This window comes from Strongylocentrotus purpuratus, unplaced genomic scaffold (genome assembly GCF_000002235.5).
Source record: "Strongylocentrotus purpuratus isolate Spur 01 unplaced genomic scaffold, Spur_5.0 spur5_scaffold_10, whole genome shotgun sequence".
Classification (NCBI taxonomy): Eukaryota; Metazoa; Echinodermata; class Echinoidea; order Camarodonta; family Strongylocentrotidae; genus Strongylocentrotus; species Strongylocentrotus purpuratus.
The window spans coordinates 4,294,525-4,319,653 of NW_022145595.1; the positions used below are offsets into that span (position 1 = coordinate 4,294,525).

Genomic DNA, 25,129 nt, shown 5'->3' on the forward strand with positions numbered 1-25,129 from the left:
GAACCAGTACATGGGTGGATGCCCTTTTGGCTCCAAACAGACGAATTATAGTAAGACCAGGGCTGGGGAGACACGTGGTCATTCATTGACTATTTTAATTAAACTTACTCATCGACATGCAAATAAATCTATTACCATAATCCCCTTTACTTCCGCCATTAGTCATTTTCTGACGAGGATGACTTTCACTTTTTATTACCCACAAAGACATCTATTTTGCAGGTTAAAGTATCTTTGTGTTACCCTCTTTCATTTACAGTGGCCATGGCATGGTTTGTAAGCTTTTAGGACGATAGAGCTAATCTTATATTGTTACAAATCAGACAAATTAAATTGTGTTATAGGTAAATAAATGTATCACGCAATATTTAAGACAAGCAATTCATGTCATTTTGATGCGTGAGAGAGTATATATTACTCATTTATTATATTTTTCTTCAAATTTCATTTTGCAATGAAAAACAACTATGGATATACAATTTACTTTTTCAATGTTTTGAGGGAAAATGTTTAACTCGACTATCTGTTATTTTGGGGTTGTTTTCGTGCTATCAGTGAAATATGTTTAGTATTTGTGATCCGATGCTCAATTTACAGGCCATAAATCTTACACCGCAATAATTTCAGTAAGCAATTTCATCTCTCTATTTGTATATATACTTACTGGGTAAGGTACTCAGCCATTTACATGCTTTTCTGTTAGGGGATGGTCTCATATATTGCTGTCTTCTCCCTGTATACAGCTTTAGAATGTAACTGAAGCGAATTAGGAAAACATGTACTAACTTGTGCAAACAAAAATGACTTATGTATGAACATTTATTGTATTTAATTTACGTTAATGGGTTTACTTTCTTCTCCCGATCTGCAGAAGAAGAGACCGCTAAGTACAAATATCGTTGCACTTTTCTTTCTCGACAAGTCTTTAAAAACACGCTAATTAGTGTCATGCTGTAGTAGGAAAACGAAACATGCCAGAATAAACTCGTTAATTAGTGTGGATTGTATCACGTACTTATTTTTCTATAGCAGATTCCAACTCTCTCTCTCTCTCTCTCGTCTCTCTCTCTCTCTCTCTCTCTCTCTCTCTCTCTCTGTCTCTCTCTGTCTCTCTTTCTTCCCTCTTTCTTCTCTCTCTAAAGAGCATCATCCTCTCATCCTCACCTTGCCCACCATCTCATTCTTTTCTCATCGTCCATCGCTACCGATCTGTCACTCTCCTCACGTCACCCTCCTTTCCTCTCTCCAACAACTGGAGTCACGCGGAATTAGCTTCACTGTCTTCTCATCCAATGTTCCCCCATCATCATCATCATCCTCCACCTCGTTCAATCATTACGTCACCATAGAAACCACTTTGACGTCATTCAACCGGTATCATTCAATTTGTTCGACCAATCAACGTTGTTGATGGTAGCGCTAGCAGTGCCAGTAGGGTGTTAAATTGATTTATTTCACTTTTCTGGTAACATAGAAGTTGGAGCATGTTTCTTTTTATATTCATACGAAGGATAAGCTATTACCTTTACTGTTCGCGGTCTTATTGTGACTATATGTTGGAACGAACTAATTTAAACGGCCTTTTGGGGTTTGCATCCTGAAAGAATATTGCTCTGATTTGGAACTTTATGTGGAACGAAGTTTTCTGGAGTTAGCAGACTCAGGTAACATAGTAGAAAGATGTTGAGGTAGGAACGGACAATATAACCAGGGACCAAAACTCTATCAACTGCTCTCTTACCACACGAAGGTCGAAAATGATATACACCATCATTAGTCCTTGGACACGTCTTGATACGGTGAGAGAGATCATCGGGATAGTGATAGTAGTGGTGGTGGAGTGGCGTTGGTGCCGTGGTAATGGTTATGATGGTGGCGGTATAATATGGTGGAGGTGGTGGTGGTTGTAATGGTTGTAATGGTTATGATGGCGGTTTATGGTGATTTTGATGGTGGTGGTGATGGTGGTGATGGTGGCGGTTTATGGTGGTGGTGATGGTGATGATGGTGATGGTGGCGATTTATGGTGGTGGTGGTGATGGTGGTGGTGATGGTGGTGATGGTGGTGATGGTAATGCCATGCATGGAGATGGTGGTCGTGCAGTGTTGTTGGTAGTGGTTGTGGTGGTGATGAAGATATTGTTGAAGATGGCGATACTAATGTTTAATGATGATGATTCTGGTAGAGACAATGCACTACGGTTTAGACGAATTGTACAAGATGCACTTGTAGAAATGACGCACATTTTTTTTAAAAGGTACTGATGGTGGTGGTGGTGTTGGTGGTAGTGGTGGTGGTGGTGATGTGGTGGTGGTAATGGAGGTAGTGTGGTGGTGGTGGTGGTGGTGGTGGTGGTGATGGTGATGATAATGGAGATAGTGGTGTTGGGGAACGCTTATTATATTGGTGGCCATGTTCATACAGAAGGTTGTGTTCCTGTAATTTCGTGATAAAATTCATATTACACTGATGCCCACTAAAGAATATTCCATCTTTGTCGACAACAGTGTCTTTATTGCAAACAGTACATTCTTTATGAAAAGGTTATTAATCGAAAAACGGTGATGAAAGAATAGACGGCGGTGGTGACTTCTAGACATGTCATATTTATTTTTATTAAGCAAATAATCACCGTTGGTGAAGGTGATGGGACAAACTATCACTTCCGAGGCGATATGGATGTAGCTATCTTTCCGAAGCGAAGGTGAGGAAAGATAGCGTATACATTCTGATCGACGAGGAAGTGATAGTTTGCCATCGCCTGAAACCAAAAGGTGATTATTTGCTTTATATTCCACATCTAAAACAATTTAACTACAAACAGAAAAAGACGTGTATGCATCTACATAAAAGACACTATAGGCCTAAATTCACAACAAAAAAGTTTAAGTTTAACCCAGCCCCTTGAGGGTACGGTGCGCGCATGTGTTTTCTTTCATTGCGCTCATTGGTAATGCGCGCTTAATTTCGCCTGTTTTAGTGCGCTTTTCAGTGAAAGTGCGTTGCCCTTTGTAGATAGTACCTCTATATTCAGTGAAAGTGCTTGCACTGTGTAGATAGTAGTACTATCTACACAGTGTAACGAACTTTTTGCTTCTCCCATCAATAATGGGCGAACTATCTTTCATCACGTGATTTACTTTTGACCAATCGTAGAGCAAGATTCTTAGTATGTGGAATATAAAATATCATATTGTATATACCTTTGTGATGCATTACACGAGCCGATATGATATTGGTAACAGTATAAGTCAATACAATAGAAGATGGATAATGAAATGCTAGGTCTTGCTGCGAAAGGTCATTACGATGATTAAAGTATGCAGAAAATGAATAGCCCAACTATTGATAAAGATTCAGTCGGATTCACACAGATGCGCTATGTCGTTTTCATAATTACTAATCCCAGGCCACTGTATTCATGGTACAGCGCATCGTTCCACAATTATTATAATCATAATTTGAAATATACATCATATATAATGTACATTTTAAAGTGTTTTCTCCAACACTTTTCATTAGGTCTCGAAATTGTGGTCACGATTGTAACACCCAAGAGAGTTGGAATTTCATTTTGTCGTATGAGTGCATTATTGGTATATATATATATATATATATATATATAACATATTTTTATATGAATAGTCTGTACAGAAACTTATAGATTAACCGGAATCCTAATGGTTATGAATTCACTTCTGGCAGAGGAATTAGACCACGTGTAATTGAATAGATTGACTCAAGGATAACACTACAGCCTGTCTCAAAAATATAAGCAACTATCAAATTTCAGCTCCATCGGCATGTGGTGTGGGCTGATAAAAATAAAAGAAAGAAACCATATCCGAAAGCTACGAATTGTTGAAGAAGAATTACCTATTATTATTTCCTTGTCTTTCCAAACAGAACATTTAAAACTTGTAGTATAATTTAAGTTTCTTTTACAGACTTTTATAGGAAGATATACTCCTCTCTACCACCGACTTTTTTTTTGGGGGGGGAGGAGGGGGTGGCTTTAAAAACCGATTCAAGCATTATCTTGTCATTTTGTTTCATCGGGTTCCGAATCTTTCTCCCCCTCTCTCTCTCTCACTCGTACACACACACACACACGCACGCACACACACACACGCATTCACTTAATATTTTCCCCATTGTCTTATTTGATATGTTAAGATCAGGATTCTTGACTTAGATTATTATAGTGAATGAGTTTGTTTGTCCTCTCACATCATTTTTTTTTCATCAGACATTATATGTAATTACCCATACTGTCTAGAGAAGAAATTAAACGGCTGATAATAATATAGGGTATGTGTCTATCTTTCTCTGTCTCTCTCTCTCTCTCTCTCTCTCTCTTTTTTTTTCTCTTACCCGTCCATCTATTATTCCTCCTTCCTCTTACCCTCTTTGTCTCTCTTCATTTCTCTCTATCTTTCTAAGTTTACGCCTTTACATATTATAACGCAATTCCTCAGCAATATTAAACAACTAATAAATGCAATAAACACTTTTCCTTCAACCACATTACATAGGTAAAGTACTAAAAAAGAAGTATGAATATGAAGCCAAAGTTTTACTCAATCTGCCTTTTTATTCTACCTGACATTCCACCCCTCCCCAACCTTAGCTCCAATGCTCATGTTTCATATCAATCAAACAATTTTTTTTCTCTCGTAAAAGCTCGTTATGAAAAATTGTTAAGAAGCGGAAATTTAATTAGGGCACTTCATTTTTTTTCTTGGACAGACTATACATACAGGTAGAACCGAGTAGATACAAGTAATGCATTACCTGTCTCTTGTACTGCGGAGATAAATGACAATTCTTTTGTGTTATTTATAGCTACAAACAAATGACAAAATGCAATTGTATTTATGTAGTACACCAAGAATGTTACGAAACAACTGCAAGGTTGATAAAAGGAATATAAATTCGATTAAATTTTAGTTAGATTCGGATTTTCTTGCAGATATTTTCTATTCAGTCCATTCTTGGTTTTTTCTGTTCATAGCTCAATGTAATGTTTTAGCCAGCCTTTATATAAAATTACCCTTGGAATGCATATGCAAATAGTTTGGACTTATTTGATAGAATTCCCTTTCAGAAGGAAATAGCAGGTAGGAAGTGAAAACGGAAATGCAGTAATCACTTGTAACTCTGTTCAATGTTGAAGTAATAGTCTGTAGTTAACAAGTTCAGGGTTTAGGTATACCAGCGCGTACGCAGGGGGGGGGGTTAAACTTTGGAAATTTTTTGTGTGTAAACCCCCCTAAAAAAAACCTAAAACTTTTGGATTTTTTTTTTTTTTTAATTATTAAAAAAAAATTATTCCCATGGCCGACCTAAAAAGGTAACCTTACCAACGGAGCAAAATGTCAAATTTCCAATTTCGAGACCAAAAAAAAAAAAAGTGTCCTCTTATTATTCAGCGGTCGGCTGAGTCGTTGCGATTTTTGGGACCAAAAAAAAAAAGTGTCCTCTTACCCCCCCCCCCCCCCCCCCCCCTTATTCAGCGGCTGGCTGAGTCGTTGCGAAATTTTCGGACCGATTTATAAATGTTAAAACCCCCCCCTTGAAAAAATCCTGCGTACGCGCCTGATACCACGTGATATCAATCTGAAAAGAAGAGAATAAAACATGCTTTATTCTGGAATTTCTTTGATGTCTCCACACCTTTATTGGTTGAATGAAAACTGCATTGTCAAAACTATAATGTTTAATCATGATAGTGTAATTCTGAAAAAGATCCAATGTAAAATGAATTAATGAGCTAAATTGAGTGTGTGGCTCGTTATCTATTTACCCCTTTTGTTAAAATTAAGGATGGTACTTATATTATGATTTAATGTTAACTTACATATTCGGTCTCATAATGCCGTTATGTACTATCGCTGCGATAAGACTAGACTTAATAAGTAAAATAACTTTTTCAATTTTCGTTATGTTCCAAATGTCTTGATACTTGGTTAACGGTTTACGTTTAGATCAAAATATGATCAAAATGCGGAGAAACAGAGAAAGTAGATTCTCTAGACATGTGGCCTATATATAGAGAGAGGTAGTCTTTAAGATATGTCTTACAGATGTGTATATTGGATGTCCTCTCTGTCTCTGTCTGTCTCCCTCTCTCTCTCTCTCTCTCTCTCTCTCTCTATATATATATACTATAAACTGTCTGAAGAAATAAAAGTGAAATCGGTCAGAGTCAAGAAGAGAACTCTCTCAAGGATTTAAAAAAAAAAATTGTTTTAACCCTTTTGTTTCTGGAACCTGGTATTTCCTGTATTTAACAAATGGGGAATATTATAATTCAGTAGTACATGGGTTAATTATCATTTGTATATCGCCGTGACGGAGTATTACCCACAGTAAATTATTTATTCTCTCTCTCTCTCTCTCTCTCTCTCTCTATATATATATATATATATATACATAATATATATCTATAAATACATGCACATTTACAATACTTGAAGCCATGTATTCGCATCGATAATAACAGAAGGCCTTGTCTAGCGTGCGTAAGTCTGGATCAATTTGTCAATATTCGGCATGCGATCGAGGACACGGTCGCAAGACCAGTAATTAGCAAACCATGGCTTACATTCTTTATCGCGTGCTACCATTCTAATTAAGAGAATCTATTCGGCAAAACCATAAATCATTGTGCACTACATGGCTTTGTGTATGCCCCACTGGAAGCTACAGCTCTTACAATTGGAATGTAGCAAAGTACATGTATAGGAACAGTGGTGACATTTTTATCTTATTTATCTATCACAATAATCGTCCCCACGTTTGTTTATGAATTTTCTTCTTTTGTTCTGAATACGTGTCTGAATAGGACGCATTTACTGATTTCATAATAGTTTGCATTCATATAAACTAATATTGGATGTGAAAATATAAAGATGACGACGGTGATTACATGATATTGTTAAGAAGAGATGTTTCAAAAAGAATTTTAAAAATTCATTTAATCACTAGATATTTGAAATTTTTTCCAACTTGCCTTCTCTATTCTACAGACCCAATGATGCGAACGTCCTATCGCCACAACACTGGCACAAGATAGCGCTACCTACCTAAAAGATATACACAGTCCTACTTCACTGAGCCACGCCCACTTCGGGAGGACAACCACGCCCACATGTTTGCTTCCTTCTTAGGCCCAACGATCCGACACGCCCACTCATCTTGACAAGCACGGCAACCTACAGCACCATTATTGGACGTTCCACGCCCCCAATACCACCGAGCCACGCCCAGGGGTGCAGACTACCAGGCCACACCACCTGCCATTCCCTCTATCTCTCTATCGTTGATCTTCACCCGTTCCTCCGTCATACATGAACCACATGCCTAATCGTCATCACTCCCACTATGTGGCAAACGGTGAGATCGACGATGACATCACAAATCCCATACATCTGGTAGGCAAATAAATTCTTAAATTGAATTTTAACTTTATTTCAGTCTTTTAATTTAATACATACACCAACATTGATATGAGGTACCCACTTTGGCCCGAATTCACAAAGGGGGTTTGTCGACAAACCTTGGTTTTCGTACGTCATATGACGCGTTTTTTACAAACCATATGACGTAAGAAAACCAAGGTATGTCGACAAAATTCCTTTGTGAATTCGGGCCATAGTGTCTCTTTGCTTTAGAAAAGAATTTAGGTTTGTCCTGTAATATTATTTTATTTGGTGAAATCATTGCAAAACGTGGAATGAATGCATAATATGAAACAATTAACAGAAACTAAATCTGAAACTTTATTTTTCACTTAGCGCTTATAGAGACTTCGATGGAAAGCGCTTTTTAAGCACTGTTTTATTATAATAATTTCGAGTGAACAACATAGATACAGAACAATTGAACACATGTACCCTAAGTGTTTTGAAATGTATACATATATTATATATATTTATATATTTATTCGTTTGTGCCACGTCTATTATTTCTGTGTTATATCTTTCTAAATGTACTATGGAATTTTATTAAACTGTTCTGTATATTAACAGGATGTTAATATGTTCATAATTATTGAGGGCTCCATGAAAGACCACTTCTTATTGTTGAATGAGCTACCTTGTTAAAAGATTAGTAATAAATAAATAAATAAATACCCGATACCAGGTACAGGCTTTTGTTCAGAATCGGGTTTAAAAAATCAGGGTACCGTTGCACAAAACTTACCATTGATGGCTACTTTGCCGTCAATGGTGACTACCATGGAAACCTTGATTTTGATTGGCTGTTGAGCCCTGTTACCATGGTAGTTGTCATTGATGGCAAAATTACCATCAATGGTAAGTTTTATGCAACGGGGCCCAGGTTAGTCTGAGGTCTAAGTTTCGCGTTGTTCAACTTGATTTTCACCCAGGGTCAGTTTTATCTGGATTGGTAGATTACAGGGCATGGAGTGTATCTAACAATTAAAGGCCTACCATTGTTATGAAATAGACCTTTAAACAATAAAGGAGGCATCCCTTTAGATGTAAATTTAACTGATCATCGCTCGGCCTCATGTATGCTGCTAAATGGCTCTTATTGTATCGTCACTTATCCGCCAATATGGCCGGATTTTTCAACACACAATGAAGCAATATTTGGGCAATCGGCTTTTTATACTCGGGCAGACCTCTGTCACCTCATACTCGAGGGGAGGAGGTGTTCTATTTTTAATGTTCATGCCTTATTTGGTATATTTTCAAGTATCAAATTTACACCATAACAATAACAGGTGTCAACTAAATAATCAAGACAGACACGACCATGGTTATCACAATTTGGCTATAAAGGCCCCATCGCCAACATAGCCTGTTGAGTTCGGTCGCAATTAAGGGAAGGGATTATACGAATGTTCCTCCAACAAACGTTGTATCGCTTTTTCCCCCTGCATTACTTTACGTAACTTTCTAGCAGCGAACTTCACGCAAAGTGTCAGCTAAGCCCGCCCCCCCCCCCCCACTCCGAGAATGGACGGCCCCCATGCGTGTTAACAAAATGTCCAGTAAAGGTGTGACGAAGTCCGGCCCGAGAATTGTAAAAAAAAAGGGGTGTATTTACTTTTCACCCGGAGTTTTCTTTAAAAAGGGGGTGTTTTCTCTTTTTCTCTCTCATTTCTTTGGACTCGTGAGGAATTATTTAGAATTTAGGGGGTACATTGAGCATTTTTCATGATTTAGGGGGGTCTCCAAGGCAGGAAAAGCCCGCGAAAAGCCCGCGAAAGGGGGGTTCGGAAATGTTGGCAGTCCTCAGATAGGGGGTGCTTTCAAAAAGAGGGAACAAGCATATGCGTACCCTAAATAACACTGAGTGGGGGGGGGGGGGGGCGGGCAGCTACGAGGTTGCGGCTTGGGCTAATAACCTCGTCTCATTTGCCAGTATAAATATCAAACGTAATCCGATAGCGCATTTTCCTTTCATTTTTATCCGTCCTCAAATGAAATTCGGCCACCCAATTCCGGCCGGCATCTTATTCCGGTCTCGAGTACTCTCTCGAGTTCCTCTAATTGGAGTCGTCGTGGTGCTCTGACTGCAGCTAGAGCGGTGGTATCACCCGAGGCGCTAGCTGACATCGCGATGCTAGGCAACCCCGCCAAAGAACCTCGATTTTCATCCTATAACCGAAACTGATGACAGTCATCTTGACGTTTCAGGGAAAAATAATCTCACGCTATATCATTTCTCTACATCTATACCAACGTAATGGTATTTACGGTTCGCGGGAAATCAATTTTGAATTATTTATCTTTAGTAGATAGATGCGTGGTACGTGAGGCGGAAGAAACTGATGGAGACAGCGGATTACAGATATTTTTGAAAACTGATACTAGCGATCACAATGAAAGATATGAAACTGCATTCTCCGTTGGTATTGAGGAAGTTTGATTAAAATATTATAATTAAGAAAATAATGTAATCTACGAGACATGGGTCGACATTATCTCGGGGAATTGTGTAGGTAAAATTAGGCCGATTGATAGTACAAAATGGAGAAGCAAGAGTATCTTTGATATATTTCCATAATTGCAAAATAGTCTTTTAAATCATTGTGATTGTGACAGTACTGAACAAAACATCATGTTACTGGTAGCAAATTATTATTTACTTAAAATACAAATCCATACTTACCTAAACACCTATAACAGCATGCTGATTCACTCTTTTATCAGCTTACAATATTCGACACATAACAAACGCATTTCTTCACGCCATGAGATAGATAGAATTGTATTCGGACGGATTGATAGGCAGATAGTTAGAAAGTTAAAGAGATAGACAGGAAGTGGTTTAGGTGACGATGAAAGAGGCAGGGGATCGATATCTATATCTGTTACATTTTGTAGCTCTGATCAATATGATCCACAGCGCTTGTTTACACGAAGCTCGGTGCACGCACGATGCGTGAGCGCCGACCGAGGCGCCGAAATTAGCGCGGTTAATTAGGCTCGTTCAATGAAGTTCAGTAGAAAAATCAAATTGCTTTCAGAATTCCAGGCGGAAAATTGAATTTCGTTGTCTCTCTCTGAGGAAGAAATTTCCAGAGAAGAAATACATTAGATTAGATGAGTGTATACTGTTACCTTCCGCGCTTAAAAAGGATATTTCGTTAAAATTAACGTTGTCGATGCAATTTTGTGAAGTAATGGAATTTAGGACTGTTCACTTAAAAGCTCATGGATATTTGAATGGACGAAGAATTTTTCTAAGTTATTCCATTTCGACAATCTTAATAAATCTTTGTTACATTATTCGATTTTCAAAAAGGTTGAACGAAAGTTCAAATAGCCATGAAAACCTCGTATAATGCATAGTGCATGGAGGGAAATATACAACCTTACACCAAGGAGGTGATAGAGAAGGAGTGGAAACTGTTGTAATGTATTCAAACGCATGCGTGATTTATAAAGAGCAACAATGGCATTGGAGTTCCATGCTCCGAGCCGCTCTTCCACTGCGGGGAATTTAGGAGGCCAGGCTCCAGTTTCATATTTATTACAAAATGTTAAATTACCGGCAATATTTCAGGGTAAATTATAAACTTTATATGGGGATTGTATTGGGAAAAGTGCATCAAACAATTTTCAAAATTTAGTACTCCGCCCTTCCTACGATTTGTGTGCCAGAGTTGGTAAAATAAAAATTAGATCCCGACATGTTTTAATGTCCCGTTATTTAATCCATCGTTTACAATCTTCGATAACTTTAAGTTTGCTAATGCGTGTTTTCGCGTGTTTTTTTTATTTTTGCAGTTGGAATTAAAGAGAAGGTTGAGTTCTGGGAAGGGGTGAAAAATAATTTGTGAGCGTTATCATTCTTATTATGCAAGTGTGGAAGAACATCAGATAAGACATGTTCCCTAAAAAGCATGGCTCTTCGAATGCCTTCATATTCTAAATATGTCATGTAACATCGTAAAACTCCGGGGTAGGATTTTTACGCCACGTGTTCGTGTAGTCCCATATACATATTTCTGTATACAGTGTTTGTAACTCTACCAAGACCTGGCCAAATTTCTTATCATCTTGATGATTCCAGAACCTTGCAATACACACAATTCTTATGTACTAGATGATCAACCTTTTCTGGTCCATTCCACACCGTTTCTTTCACAATGCAATCGCATGACCAGAACTCAACTTCATCTTTAAGGATGAAATTACACATAGTACATTATATTCGTATTTCTTTTATTGCTGAAAATACACGAACACCATATAACGTTGTCACCATTATCTCCCGTTCTATTCCAATGTTTCCAGAGACCGCTGCCTACACTTCCGGTGCCTCCGCTCGGCCAGAGTCTGGAGAGGTACCTCAAGTCCCTGAGTCCTCTGGTCTCCAAGGAACAGTATGAGAGAACCCAAGCCCTGGTCCAGGAGTTCCTCAAGCCGGGAGGAGAAGGGGAGACATTGCAACAGAAGATAGTCGAAATGAGGGAAACCAAAGTGAACTGGGTAGGAACCTCGATCCGTTTGTGGTGTCCGTCCTGTACAAAGCTAGTGCTTTTCAAGTAGATAACCCCCAAACCAAACACAAACACACACACACACACACACACACACAAACATTTTTTTTTTAATTTGATATTAGGAAGGAGGAACGGAAATGATTCATTTTTTCCCAGGCTCCATTCAATTATTCCTTTAAAATAAAAAATAAATCGATTTGAGACATTTTTATACTTATTCTTATAAACTTCATGACAGCCATCCAATGCCATAAATCCCGATTTAAAACATCGATACTTTCTATTATTTCCATTGCATTCAATGCTTGCCATAGGAATAGAGCTTTATATCATTCATATCCATGTATCATATTAAAATTCTACTTCGTTCTATCGCAATGGATGATTGTTTACAACGTTTCTTACCACAGACATACGACTATTGGCTAGATGATATGTACCTCAAGGTTCGGTCCGCCTTGCCCATCAACAGCAACCCTGGTATGGTCTTTCCCAAGCAATATTTCAGAGACGAAGGTCAAAGGTTACGATTTGCTGCAAAACTGATATCCGGTATTCTGGACTACAAGGTTGTTATTGATGCGTAAGTATAATCCATCTAAAAATGACTTTTCCTCGTGTTCTCTTAGTGTCTAACCGACAAGTTACTGTGTATTAAATGGTGTGGGCCGTCAGTTTCTATGTGCAGAAGGCCATATTTCGCTGACACTAGACTTGGTGGAAATACAATTAATGTGTTTACAAGTCTAAACGCAGCGAACCCGTAGGTCCATCAAGAAATACCCTTTCGTCTCTCGGAGAGTCTTCGGGTGAGGGAAAAGTGAGATAATGGCTTTACCTTGTGGAGGAATGGATGAGGAGTACAAAGGTCATAAAACTGAAGGCTATTTCTGGAGAATGACAACGCCTGTTATAAAGTACACACCTGAGCGGTGTCAAATTCCCCATGAGAGCTGACTACTATGTGTCTTTAAGATGTCAATTAGCAACAAAGAAGTCCTGAACAGAGCAAACAAAGAGAGAGAGAGAGAGAGAGAGAGAGAGAGAGAGATAACTAGTGTATGTTGGTAGTGTGATGAAAGGAGGAGGATTATTATTATAAAAAAGGGTCAACCTTTATATAAGGATTATTTTTTTTCCTTTCAGGTTGCAACCTATTCAGTTTATTTTATGTCCAAATGTAAAATATTTTCCTAATGTGTATTTTATGTTATATAGCTGGTTGTTATATGAAATGTTGTCTTTTTGACTGAATGAAATAAAATTGAACTGAATTTTTTTTGAATTGAATTGAATTGAATTGAATTGCAGAAGATCTTGCTGGAAGGAATGGTAGATCTAGGGTAAACGAGAAAGGGGTAGACAGCGAATCACTTGGTTTGATGATGTCAAGAAATGAACTGGTGCATAGCCGCTAACCCCTTTCGAAGGAACGGCACTATATGATGATGAAGATTGGGAATCGATTGGGAATGTATGGTTTCTAATGAACGGTTACCATTCAAGTTTATTAAGCAAATTTGTTATTGGACCGTCCTGCACCAACCTCCCTATCATTCCTCTTGCGCGTTAAGGATTCATCGGATTAGAATGTTACCCCATGACTTCCAAACACTGGACATACCTGTAAACGGGAGTATCCCGTTGGAAGCTTTCTGCAGATACCATGTCTCAAAACCTTCCAGGAATTCTTCCAGTTAATTGAGGGTCCGCGAAACATAAATCATTACTAACGAAAGTCAAATCATCGACCCTACCGTGGGGTCCATGGTCAAATCGATCGAAGAATCGTTTTCATGTATCAAAAAGTCCTGATAGCGTTTGGGAGTAATTTAGTAATTATGATATTTTAACCTATAGAGATAAACAACAAACACAAACGAAGGCATAACAGGTAAAAATAATGACACTGACCAAATATTCCTATTACCTTCTTCTTTTTCTTCTTGTTATCGAATCACTACACAAGTCCCATCCAGTGGTCCACATAGGCTTTGACACGGCAATTCACGGCTTCCAGGTCATCTTGGGTGCATGGCACTTGCAGGAGTGGATAGACTAGCAGGTCTTCCATTGTCTGTTCCTGGCTGCATTCACATGCTGTTTGTTCGTCTCCTTGATCCCATCTCTGCATTAGGACTCCAGAATTGCATTATTTTTTAACATAATATTCTAAGACGCTTTCACCTTTATCTTTTCATATATTTTCTTAGGCGAGCGTTACCCGTCGACCGGGCCAGGCACAACAAGCAGGGGCAACCGCTTTGTATGGAACAGTACTACCGACTCTTCTCATCCTACCGGGTACCCGGTCTACTCAAAGATGAATTAGTCTCACCGGGTAGTAGTCTCATGCCCGAACCGGAACACATCATTGTCGTATGTCAAAACCAGGTAGGCCCATTTATATAGCAGGGATTGTCAGACCAATTTTTTTTTAAAGTGACTCGGTAACATGTTTGAAGGGTGATGAAAAAATAGCGTAATATTTGTATAAAATGTTACTTATTACATTCCTTCTACATTTAACCCTTTGACATGCAAAGAATCCTGAAAAATTCTCAAACCAAAAGATATATCTATGGTTTTCTTTAAAGGCATCACTGTGCAACACCCTCTAACAGTGATCAAAAATAAATTCTCCCAACCATTTTTTTTATTTTCCCAACCGTTTTTCCATGAAAAAAAAGGCTATTAAAAATCTGTCAACACTTAAATGTCTGGAATGGTATATAGAGCCAATTTATTGCTTTGTGACGATTTACAGTCACCTACAATGTAATGAAATTGTAATAATATAGTTGGAAAAATTAAGGAATCGATCAGATCAGTTTTTCCTAATTTGTATCATTAATAATGGTCCATTTTCAGCCAAATTTTCGGATTATCTTTAATTGTACATCTAGCATTGAAGTCACTACCTTAGCACCACTTCCTCTCATCTGAACAATGTCACCGAGTCCCTTTAAAGTATTCTAAAAAAAAAACTCGGGTACCGGGGCATATGTCTCCTAACTCCCCCCCCCCCCCCCCCCCTCTTCCCCCGAAGGTGAATGCCACTGTAATCGTTAATTGTGATGTAGTTTAGGATGCAGCTGTTGGAGTGGCGTACTGGTCTTATCATTATGATAAAATGAGATGGAGCTAGGGAACAGGGTTTGGAATGGAGTCATGTGACCTTCTTTTCCACGTTTTCTTTTCCTATTTATTTCATGCTTGCCCCCCCCCCCCTCTGCCTACTTTTTATCAATATTGTAATTATGACTAATGGAAGTATATTGCTATAGAACCACTAGGACTTCCCTCCCCCACCCCCCCCCGTAAAAAGTGCATTGTATTATAATTATGAATGACATAGTACATGATCCTAAAGGTCTTCTTAACTTTGCATGGGTAATTTCCCAAGGAAGGAAATTTTATCCCGAAATGAAAACGCATATCGTTACTATTCTAGTTAAGTGATAGGGGCTTTTATCGTTTTCTTGAGCTCATTAGTTCATTCCAGATATTTCGTTACGTTCAGGATTCCAGATTTAAATGTCATTTTTCTGCAGTTCACAAATATAGAAATGTAATTCTATTTTGAAAGTAGATCCATGTATCCATCCAAAAGAAAATTGTTTTTACGAATGGTTTTCTCCAATATTTATTAAATTTTCTCATTTTTCTGCAGTTCTTTATCTTAGACGTCATAATCAACTTCAAACGACTGAGCGACCAAGACCTGGTCAGTCAACTCAAGAGAATACTAGATGCTGCCAAAGAAAACCCCGACTCCGTCCCGTTGGGTCTCCTTACCACCGCCGATAGACCAACATGGGCTAGTTCTAGGGCTAGATTAATAGAAGGTTAGTTAATCATCTCTTTTCCTACTTTGCGTAATTTCTTGACGCATTTTAAATAGAGTCGATTAAGGAGCCTATTCGGAAAAGTTGATTATGTATTACATAAGTATTAGTGTATACTATGAGGTTTGGGAATCATCAAATAGAAATGGATTGACTAGATCTTGCTCGTACAATATAGGCATACGGGTACATGGGAAGGAATACGCATGTGGGATGGAACTTTTTTAAAGTTTAAAATAACAAAAATGTTAGCCATTAATAATTCAGATGTGAGGACATTTTAAGAGCAATCGCTTCTTTAAAGAAAGTCTGCCATATTTGGCATTAACCTGATCGCAACAACTTTCGGAAAATCAACCTTTAGAAGGCAATTATTATGGCCTTGTACGTCATATTTTGAGATGTACGAACATTATAAAGACATATTACGTAATACGAACAGGATTTCTATGGCATATATATATATACAGTAGGGTATTGAAATGCCCGTGAGTTGATTCTTCGAAAATAGTTGCGATTATGCTCCTAAAAGATAAAATAAGTTGCGGATATGATGTCATCTTAAAACCCCTCTGCACTAGTTTGGCCAGGAGGGATTAGACCTCCCTGCATGGTCACTGACAGGTGGTTATCTCATCATATCAGCTCTCAATTAACATTATAAAAAAGGGACCAGGGGACCAATGGTGACCGATTAGGCATTGTTTAAGTAGTGCAGTGGGACTTTAAACTATACTCCACCTTCTCTACAATTTCAGATTCAACGAATCGCGACTCACTGGACATGATAGAGCGATGTATCTTCGTTCTCTGCCTTGACGAGCGCATGGACTACCCTCCTCCCGAGGTCGGCAAGCCCATCGACTCGGACGACGAGCCGCTCGGTCTCCATATGCTGCACGGGGGAGGAGTCGAGAACAACACGGGCAACAGGTGGTTCGATAAAACCATGCAGGTTAGTGTCGAGTTTATCAATTCATCATGTTCAGTTTCAGTTTTTCAGTTTAGTTTCTTTTATTTCACATGAAAAAAATACAATACATTAACAAAACATAGCATATTTACAAAGTTGATATTCGTGAACAATAAAGACATCTACACAACATAAGTTTGTGTGGCATTTACACTAAATAATTTCGAAATTACATGTGAAAAAAGGAAGTTAAGAAAAAGCATATTGTAGAATTTAAGTTCCTCAAAATAATTTTGACACAGTGTCATTCATAATAAGTATACAAATTAAAAAGCAAAGTATACAGACAAAAACAATGAAAGGATATGGATGATGGATGTAAGAAAGAAGAGAAACAGGAAGAGAAGGTAAAGCATGGGGGTCAGAAGAAGAATGGGAAGAGAGAAAAGGAAGTTTAGAATGGAATGTGCAAGGTCGGGAGTCACAGTCTGGAAAAAATAGTACAGTTGTGTATTACACGTACGAATTCAATTATAACAATTTGATATTCTACATAAAGTCGAAGGTACTGTAATTCCTAAGGTTGAGGGAACACATTATTATGCTCCAAAACTTCAGATACTTCTAATAAATCATGAGATGCCTCTTTCTTCACAAAGTAGGATATGTAAGTTATGGTTTTAGTGATTTTTCATGGCGCACAAGAAAAGACACAAAATCGTGGCAGACACTTGCACTTGATATGGTACAACCACCCCCCCCCCCCACCCCCTCCAAATACTTTGGGACGCATCCTCCCATCGACGTATCCTAAGGTAGTATCAAAATGATACACTGAACGTTCAACAATTACAAATGAATGTTTAATATCCTTAACATGATTTAAGTGGTAATTGGTTATTTGATTGAAATTGGTAATTGATTGGTGGCAACGATTTTTAAAAATATTTTTAAATCTATTTAGCAGTCCCAATCAGACATTCGGAATATTGGCGCTCTACAATTTACCGGACCGGATGGGATTAATGGTTGGGTTATCGGTGGTAATTCAGACAAAACTTTGTATCTCTTTATCCGTAGTTCATCATCGGTACAGACGGCCAATCCGGTCTCAACTACGAGCATTCCCCGTCAGAAGGAGTAGCGGTCGTGCAGCTGGTCGAACATCTACTCAAATACATGTACGTCGTTTATATATTCTTAAACTTAAACATATCCTGCATGGTTGCTAAAAGTCACATTTTGTTCAGGTCCGTCACCTGCCTTATAGGTTTGCATGTCAATGAAAAGTGGATGCGAGAGATTCTTTTATTTTTCTCTCTGACCATTTCAGTCTCTGTATTTCATGTAAATATAATTCGGCCTAATTAACACCACATTTAAAGAACAAAAGATCAAACTTTTTTTTTTTTTTTTTTAGATATTGAAGAAAAAATTATTCTTATGAACCATCAAAAAATAACTTTGAAAATTCTAAAAGAAAGTATAATAAATATTGTCTATTCCTCATAGTATATTTCTTGTCCATGGATTGTTCAAGATCGATTTACGTGATCAAATATATGTATCCTAGATGAGCCACTCCTGCAATGTTTATAACCCCTGTGACGTTAGGGTAATATAAGCCTTTCTATTTTTCTTGCCCGATTGCTGAGGTCAGTTTATGCGCGTCCATCAAAATCAGCCGCATTTGCGGACAGTCAAGTTACGCGCTTGGGCTATCCCAGGATTGCAGTTCTATAACAATCATCTGATATCTTATCTTCCCGCAGTGACTCTGAAACACACAAACGAAAACTGACGAGAGCACAGTCAATATGTGAGCTTCCTAATCCACGAAAACTCAACTGGAAAATCTCACCAATCCTACTCCAAGACATCGAAATAGCCAAAGCTCAGATCACATAGTAAGTCATTATTGTTCTCGGGGTGTCGATACTCCCTTAAACCTTTATGTACCATAAAAAACGGTCTCCCTCTGCCGCAAGATATATCTAATGGGAGAAATATACCAAGGGATCTGAGGTAACCTAGAGTTCTCCCTGTAAAAGTGTTTATGTCCACCCCACCCCTTCCAATATGCTTACAACCTAATCGTGAATACTTTAGGTACACCAGGAGAAAGGGTGATGTTTTATGCTCCTTCAAACTCTAGTGACACTAGGTATCTTATAATGTGATTAACCTTTTTTGTCCCATCTTTTAAATGAAGTCCTGTATCTTCTCCTGGTCAAATGTTTCATCACTGTAAATATTGTTTTTTAATGTCATAATATACTATTTTTCAATGATTGTCATTAACTGCTTTCCTCCAATTTTATTCTCAACTACATTAGTGCTGTCAGTGATGCTGATGTCAAGCTACTACGTTTCACTCAGTTCGGTAAAAACTTCCCCAAATCTCAGAACATAAGTCCCGATGCCTTCGTACAGCTAGCACTGCAGCTAACATACTACAGGTATGAACACAAAACTCGCTCAATTTCCTTTTGAGTAATGTATTTGAACCGTATCCGGACACCTACCCCCTGGACATCCATCCCGGATAACCACCCTCTAGGACGACTACTCCCCAGACAACTACCCCATAGGGCAACCACCCTCTAGGACGACTTACCCCTAGACAACTACCCCCGGACAACTATCACCCAGACAACTACCCCCTAGGACAACTACCCCCTAGAACAACTCCCCCCGAACAACTACCCCCTAGACAACTACCCCCATACAACTACCTCCTAGGATAGTTGTCCGGTGGGTAGTTGTCCTAGAGGATGCTTGTCGAAGGGGATAGTTGTCTGGGGTCGATGTCCGGGGTGCATGTTCAGGGGGTAGTTGTCCTAAGGGGTATTTGTCGAGGGATGGATGTCCAGGGGGTAGGTGTCCTAGAACCTATTTGAACAGCTCCGGTATAATATCCCAGTCACTCAAACGAGACCGACATCAGGCCAACAGACTGACCAAACAAAAGATACTTCTCCCCGCATGGCCAGGAGTCTGCCAGTTTGAAATTGATGTGGAATCGATTAGGAGGTGTGACCCCAATTAATTTTTTATCTTGATATGCCCCAAGTACTTCTTTTGATACGTAAAATATAGTCACGTAACAATGACTACTTACTATTATAATCTACTGAAATCATGACATTTGACTGACTGAGACCAAATTCGTTAACGAATATTTTAGCATTCATTATTGACAATAAGTCTTATGAAACAGGCTAAAAAAAACTGCATAATACTTACTGATGGGTTGATATATTTTCTTTTAAAAAGGTGTGACTCTCAAAAGAAACTTTCATTATAAAATCCTGCTTATTTTTTTCTTTAAGAATATACGGGCGTTTGACGAGTACATACGAGAGCGGTTCTACACGTCGGTTTCAAGAAGGCCGAGTCGACAATATCCGGGCCGCTTCACCGGAAGCTCTAGAGTTCGTACGGTCAATCAAAGGAGAACGAGAGGCCAGTGTAAGTGTAATGTTATTTCTTTCTATTCCACAGTTTAGAAATCAAGCCATCTGATTGGTCGAAATTGGAGTCATGATTTTAGCCATTCCCGTAAAATGCCAAAACCGGTCAATAGGCTTTTCAAAAAAGCCCTAGGGCACTTTTCAAAAGACTATTGACCGGTTTTGGCAATTTACGTATATGCGTGCAATCTCAATGGGAAGGATTTTAGCAGACAAACTCGAGTGGTGCGCGATCAGACACCCTATTAAGACTAGGTCTAGATAGCGTAAACAAACTTGAAACCATGATTGGTCGCACATCGCACATGTACTCTATGACTCTTTTCGGTATATACAAGTTATAATGACTGCTTTATTATTCGAGGCATAGTTGTTTTTTATAGGCTCTCGGGGAGGTAACATGATCATAGCATAGTAGCATACACATGCTTAAGCAATCCCGCAAAACACACATTGGCAAATTACTATCCAATAAAATCTGAGAATGTATACTATTATTTTTAAATAATTTTTAAAATAATTCCATAAATTGGGGTAAAACTAAAATATTCCACCTTTATGAGCGACAGTGTATTTATCGGCCAAGGTTTAAAGGTGACTATGCCGTAGTATGTCATTGAAGCTGTGAGTATCTTACATACAGAATAGTAAGGAAGCTGCTAACATTGAAAGTTCCAAGAAAACCATGAAAAGTCCATTGCTCAGAAAGCCCTCAGAGATGTAAGAACTATATTCTAGTTCAATTGTTATATGGCTTCAATGGCTCAATTACTTATTTTTCTCAATCATAAAAAAACAAAAGCAGTTTTTATATAACGTGTATTGAATAACGATGTACCCACGTGTAATTAAAGAAAACTGGAAACTAAACTATTTTTATTTAGTTAATTTTTTTGTTTTCCCGGCATCGATGTGGCTCACTTCGACCCTTACTGCTATTTTTATCTCACCATATCATATTATATAATCCTTTTATTTTCGACGGTCGACGTCGTGGGCGTATGTTTTCTTCTGCGTAAGGTTTAAAGAAGATTATCATTTTATTTGTTTCTACTTTTAGATAGAGGAGAAGAAGTTCTTGATGAGGGAAGCCATCAAAGCTCAAACAGAAACATGCTTACAGGTATAATATTGAAGACGACTCTTTTTTTTTTATAATGCATTTCTCAAAGTTGGCCATCGTTTCACGAAAGAGTCATAAGCATGATAATTTCAAGTTTGCCGAAGTCCCATCGAAACGCGTATGTTATAATTAACTTGTGTATCAACGGGATATCGGAAAACGTGTACATATGACGGTTCCCTGAAACGATGACATAGGCTTTGATAGTGAACACGTTCAAGCTAATTTCCCGTACCTTTAACCGACTTCGTCCCAAATTATTGTATCCAGTTAGAAGCCCATCAATGAGCTTAGATAATGACCAAATATAAAGTGATATAACACATTCAATGTAGATTTATGTGTAGAAGTACACAAACTTGGTATACGTTTATGGTACATCATAATTATGACTGTCAATTCAGACTTGCCCCGAAATAGTTATTATAATGATCGTTTAGAACTTCTGAAAGAAATGGTTAAGGGCCTACATTTTTTAGTTTTGAAAGAGTAAGACGAATTTAATACATATGTAGAGCTTTGCTATTACCATTTATTTCACCGTTGATTATGTCCTTTAATAATTGGTAAACGTTTAACATGATCAGAGGAAATTTATTTTATAGATGTGCTGCAGTCTAGTGGATATGTCTCTGGACTGTGAACCACAAGGTACGGGGTTCGAATCACCAACGCAGCACTAACATCCTTTGGTATAGCATTAATTTACATTTGCCACTCTCGACCAAGGTGTAGTAAAGTGGGTACGTGGTAAAACTTCTTCTTCCCAAGTCCTGAGTGACATGGTCACCGGAGTCACACCTGGGATATAATAATGCAAAATACTATTGAAGCGCATAGAGACGTTATACCATGTTATGAATATAAAATAATAGATTTCTGTTTTATTATGTTGTTGAAACGGTAGACGATCACGGGACAGGGGTTTGACTGCCACCTGCTCTGTCTGAGGGAGGTCAGCAAGGAGATAGGGATGCCACTACCAGCCATCTTCGCTGATGAGGCTTTCGAGATCAGTAACAGGTTCTGTCTCTCAACCAGTCAGGTGAGAATCCGCATCATGTCTTATTTCAGCATCCACATTGACCAGTTACCATGGAAACAAATTGATGTTCTGTACAACTCTCAAACTTTCTCACTGATGTGTACATCATCTGAAAGCCAATTTTAGCACACATGTTTCTAATATTCAACTGTTGCCTCCTGCTTTTATATAGTCTTACCATTTATGCCCCCTTGGGTGATAGATACTGTATTGCATCAAGATAGACATACAGCATACACTGCATTTACATGCAACTTATATCTTGCTATTGTTTGTGGTATTGTAACAGGTGGTCAACTTTGGAAAAGTTACATGCCACTTTCTCAAGTTAGCTCATTGATGACTGACAGATGATGTCCCTAGGGGAATGACGTCTGGAGGTTTTTGGGTGGAGCTTAGCAAGTTTGAAGAAAAAAATATTTCAATAAATATTTAAAAATCTATGAAACAAATTCAGAAGTTTACGTATCAAAATATGAGATGTATGCAGGACTGCACACCAACAGGAATACACTTGTATTTCGATGTCATGGGCCTTTTAAAATTCTCACTGCGCTTGACGTCATCTATGTTGTTGTTGTTTTAGTCTTAAGGGCGTGTGTCATTCAATTTTGAATATTTACGCCGAATTCAAGTTTTATTAATAATTTTAAATCTCATCCCTCCTAGTCTGTGCGCAAGGCAAAAAGATTATGAAGGAAAAACTTGTGCTCGAGCTACGAGCCAAAATGCTTGAACAGGAACGTCTATGGTCGGCTTCTGTCTCTAAAGAGAGGAGCCGACCCTACCCAAATCAGAGGCTAACGAAAGAGATATAATTTTTCGGTCTAGGTCAGTACTTACCTATAACTACAAAAATGATATCCCTTCTTTTCTTCCTCCTCGTGTAGGTTCTGACCAAACTGGACACGTTTATGTGCTACGGACCTGTGGTCCCGGACGGTTACGGTGCATCGTATAACCCCCATGAGGACTACATTCTGTTTGCTATAGCGTCTTTCAAGTCCTGCCCTTCGACCGACTCACATGTCTTCCGCGCAAAGCTCTACCAAACGCTCATCGACATGCACGAGCTCTGCACGGGGACCAAGCCAAACACCAACAACAACTCGAACGGCTACACGCAAGGGTAGACCAGTTAAATCAGTTCCAGGAACTAGTGTAGATCTGAGCGTGTTGATGTCGTGTTAACCCCGTTGCAGACAAGGCGTTATTTATCTGACGTAAAACGCGTCTGTGACTGATAGGCTCTTTGTTCAAAGCGTCATGAAAGAGTGATATATCGTTCAAATAGTGCTTGCAAAATGAACAGTTCTATCAATACTTTCAGTGACTGGGATGTGGTTTAATTGCCTTTACAGTCTATATGAGAGTAGGTAATAATGCAGTAGAACTGACGCCTCGTGTGCGATGGGAAATACAGAGGGATGATGAATACATCGACCATACCCCAAATGACTTGAGATAACACAGCAAATCTGTCATAAAGACCATTGGGGGAGATTGGACTAGAGCTAGAACACGTGCAGTGATAGACCAAGACTGGAACTAAGACAAGATAGGATCAACTTACGTACTAAATAGGTACCGAAATCAAAGTAAATGTGTTTTGTAATTGAGGCAACGTTGTGATTAATGAGGGGCATTGCGTGTTCCTGTCCTAACTTAAAACCGGTGCATAATGATAGATTATGCAGGTACATGACTTGTATACCTCACCATTTAAGACTAAGTTCTGTATGTAATAATGGTGTTTACATCAAGCTGCCTAAGGATGGACAATTTAAGCATCAGAAATAAAACAGAAAAAACGTTTTATTTTTAAATCGCAATTATCATTTGTTGAGCCATAAGTTCCAGTTCATGCGCATTTTAAAAAAACCTTGTGGACTTTTCGACCTATTGGATGACTCCGAATAAAACAACCATCGATGTTACTATAGCAACCATTTATTCAAAACAATTGTTCTATGCACTCAAAAGATCACTTTTAATAGATATGCAAAACTTAAACAACGTAGTGAAAGTACTATAGCTCGTACGCATTGATTTTTGTTGCGTTTAATTCCGAATTATGTGTCAAAATTCTGAACCTAAAATTTTGTCCACGTCGCTTTTTTGAAATGCTATGAATCTAAGTCAAATTGTCACGTTTATTGTTACAGTCCAACTATTTTCAGTATTTACTATGACTTTAAGGGGATTTCCCGTGAGTTTTTCAGGTTGAGGACGGTAGGGGTGGTCAAATTGTGACGACCAGAAAGCAAGTTTTGTTGATACACGAAAAGAAAAATAACTGAAAGAGAGTATTTTGCAGACAATGGTTACAAAATGCTGGAAATCACAACAATGCCTACAATGATAAATGTAGAAAATATAAATATGTAATACATTGTAGACTAAACTAACTTTCATTAGTCATTATATTTATGGAACGTCAAATGAATAAATTCGTTAGACTTTTAATTGTCTGTTTTATAAAATAAATCAATATTACCAATTAAATTAGTCAGAAAATGATCTTTAGGAACCACACGCATTCACTGAATCTGTCACTGCATGGTATAAGTTTGAAACTGACTCATGCATCTTAACTCAATTGTCTGTTTCTCGTTATTTTGAAGATGAAGGAGTCCGAAGAGCACTCAGGCCTTTGTATCCAACATTCTAGTATAACATCCTTCCAAAGTAACACAAGAGAGATGGAAATAGTAAAATACAAGTCATATTTTTCTAG

The 25,129-nt window shown here is 38.3% G+C and overlaps 1 protein-coding gene across 1 annotated transcript; it reads left to right on the top strand.

Moving 5' to 3' along the window:
* Positions 1–1,496: 1,496 nt before the first annotated feature.
* LOC574696 (choline O-acetyltransferase) lies at positions 1,497–25,129 on the top strand. Its single transcript, XM_030979259.1, has 14 exons — positions 1,497–1,799; positions 7,033–7,437; positions 11,782–11,976; positions 12,401–12,573; positions 14,204–14,384; positions 15,664–15,838; positions 16,597–16,793; positions 17,832–17,932; positions 18,524–18,658; positions 19,088–19,210; positions 20,084–20,222; positions 21,285–21,347; positions 22,255–22,392; positions 23,283–25,129. The coding sequence occupies exons 2-14, from the start codon at positions 7,354–7,356 to the stop codon at positions 23,523–23,525; spliced, it is 1,947 nt and encodes a 648-aa protein (XP_030835119.1). The 5' UTR covers positions 1,497–1,799; positions 7,033–7,353; the 3' UTR covers positions 23,526–25,129.